The 2,809-nt window shown below is 48.6% G+C and overlaps 1 protein-coding gene across 1 annotated transcript in view; it reads right to left on the bottom strand.

The window, feature by feature from the left end:
* The window catches only part of Oas2 (2'-5'-oligoadenylate synthetase 2), a 19,665-nt gene that overhangs the window by 3,300 nt on the left and 13,556 nt on the right, over positions 1–2,809 (bottom strand). Inside the window, exons 8-10 of the mRNA XM_031337689.1 lie at positions 2,272–2,459; positions 1,410–1,648; positions 24–151 (exon numbers count right to left, since the gene is read on the bottom strand). Coding sequence (XP_031193549.1) covers positions 24–151; positions 1,410–1,648; positions 2,272–2,459 — 555 coding nt within the window. The remainder of the gene's footprint in view (positions 1–23; positions 152–1,409; positions 1,649–2,271; positions 2,460–2,809) is intronic.

The raw sequence follows: 2,809 nt of genomic DNA on the forward strand, positions 1-2,809 counted from the left end.
CACTTTCCACGGCTGTACCAGGCCTTTTTTTCCCACTTGGAAACAGGGGGAGGACAGCCACTCCTTTGCTTCTTCGGCTAGAAGATGCCAACACCAGCGGTCACCTCCTCCCACGTCGCCTGTGGGTTCTGCTGGGTCCAGGATCACAGGCCTAAAGGAGAGGTTAGATAGTGTGAAAGGGGTGTTGTCAAGACCCCTGGCCTCAGCCTTCAGGGTTGGCCCTATTTTCGTTAATGATACAATGTATCTGACAGCCTGGGTCAAATAATTTGAAATTACTTAAGAGTCAAAGTTACTTCCTAGAATTGTTACATTTGAAGAATACCTACTCTCCCTCCTACCAACAAAGCTGTTATTTATGGTGGACAGTAAAGTATACAGTGACCACCTCTTTCAAGAGACTCTCGCCCAACTAGAAGGTGTCACACAATGAAATGTTTCTAAGTAGTTGTTGAATGGCGAAGTTGCTGGGAGCGGGGTAGAAGTGCAGAGATAGGCTGGGGAACATGTGTGCATGCATAGGCAAGCTCAGTGATCCTGGTCTTAATGCTCGTTTCTTCCCTTCGCTGTTTTATTTTCTTCCCCCTTTTCCCTTTCTTCCTCCACCTTTGTTTCTTGCTCACAGTATTGAATGTACACTCCGAGGACCCCCTCCCTTTATTTAAATAATTTTGGGGGGACAGTTTGCTATGTGGACAAGCCTATCATCTAATTTAAGGTCCTCCTGGCCGGGTGTAGTGGTGCAAGCCTTTAATCCCTGCACTCAGGAGGCAGAGGCAGGCAGATCTCTGTGAGTTGGAGATTGTCATAGTCTACATAGCGAGTTCCAAGGGCGGCTGGGCTATGTAAGTACCACTCTGCCTGGCTTTTATTCTTTTAGTTCTAAAGATAAAACCAGATCTGACTAGATGCTAATGTCAGGGGCTGGATAAAGGGTGAAGGAGCTTGCTGCCAAGTCAAAGACCAGACCAACTGGAGTTCGATCCTTTTAGACCCACGTGGTGGGAAGAGAGAACTGACTCTGGGAAGTTGTCCTTTGCCTTGCTGTGGTGTGCGCAGGCTTGCTTGCACCGGGGTGCGGTGGGGGCTGGGAAAGGCAGCGCTTTTTCTCAGGGATATCCTGCCATCTCAGACCCCTCTCCGCTTGTCTAGCACACACACACACACACACACACACACACACACACACATTTCCAAGAAAAGCAGAGCGAGTGCTCTCTGTCTGCCGCCCCGCCTACTTCAGTGTCCCTCTTGATTGGCATGCCCCTCCCACTCCGAGGTTGGGTTTTCTCCTCTCTCAGTTTCACGCTGGGAAGGAACAAGACCCCCAGGGAGAAGAATCTAGGTCGTGGAAGAAATAGTGTGGAAGGGAATCGGGTTAATTCATAATGGGGCGGGAGAGTAGGCACCTCTTTTTCTGGATCTGGGTCAGTAGGAACTTCCGCATGTGTTCCTCTTCGAAATTGTAGTTGATTGTCCAGAAGATGCAGAGCTGCCGGTATTTTATAACCAGGTCCAGGACGGTCCGGAAGCCTTCAGCAGTGTCGAAGTCATCTGTGCCACTGCCCTGCTCCCAGGCATACACGGTGAGCAGCTCCAGGGCGTACTTTGGGGGCAAAGATGCTTTCTGCTTCATCTTCCTTTCATACTGGTGAGGAGAGTGGGGATGTCAGGTGACCTCGGCAAGGCAGAGGAGCCCAGTGTGTCTCCTGGATTGCTTGGGTTGCAGCAAAGGCAACTGGGTTATGACACAGAACTTGGAAGAGGGAGACCCTGAATTCTAGGTAAGCCTGCTAGACACAAGCAGCAGGCAGCATGGCACACACAGTGTTCTGCATTTGGGCTATGTAACCGCTGGCCGATGGGACCCTCTGTATGCTAGTTATGGGCCCTGCAACATGGATTGCCATATAAGAGGAATACAGGGGAGCCTGAAGGCATGGTGCATACACAGCAGTACTGGCAACCTGTAGCGCATAACTTCCAACCATGCTTCTCAGGAGAGAACTTGGCTGAAGCCAAACTCTTTGGCCGGCATGAGGTCAGAAATCACCACATAATGCTTTGTGCTAGGAGACCCAATAGGTCTGACCCAGATATCGTGGTAGAAGACAATCAGCAGATCCATGGCTTAATGAGAAGCAGGTTCCCTAAAGAGGCCCAGCCCCTAGCAAGGGAGGATTTGGGTGGCCATGACACTTGGCAAAGCCTGTGTCTCAGTTTACTGGTAAAAATCAACAACCAGATTGGCCAGAGCAGGGGCTGGCTGACCTGTTTGTACCAGTGCTTGATCAGGCGGATCAGACTCTTCAGTTTGGTGGTTCGGGTTTCAATGAAATTTCTCTGTAGTTCTGTAAAACAGATTGAAAACTCTCCTCCTTTGATGTCCTGTGATGCATACAGCTCAATGAGCTCCTTGTAGGCTTTGGGCCTGGGGGTGGAGTCAGACTGCAGTTGACCTAATATGGGAGCAAAATGTCTGTTAGATTGTATGAATATGGTAAGCAACAGAGTTTTGTTTGTTTGTTTGTTTGTTTTTTAATTTTTTTTTGAGACAGGATCTCATGTAGCCCAAGATGGTATTGAACTTGCTATGTAGCCAAAGAGGATCTTGAATTTCTGATCCTCCTGCCTCTTCCTTCCAAATGTTGAGATTACCACTGTGCAACACCATGCCCAGCTTATGCAATACAGGGGATTGTAACCAGGTCTTGGGCATGTGAGACAAAAACTCTACCAATGAATCTATGGATCTATCAAAACTAGTTTTTCAAAACTTAATTTTCCTTTGTGTGTGTGTATGGTATGC

This window comes from Mastomys coucha, unplaced genomic scaffold, assembly GCF_008632895.1.
Source record: "Mastomys coucha isolate ucsf_1 unplaced genomic scaffold, UCSF_Mcou_1 pScaffold22, whole genome shotgun sequence".
Lineage (NCBI taxonomy): Eukaryota > Metazoa > Chordata > Mammalia > Rodentia > Muridae > Mastomys > Mastomys coucha.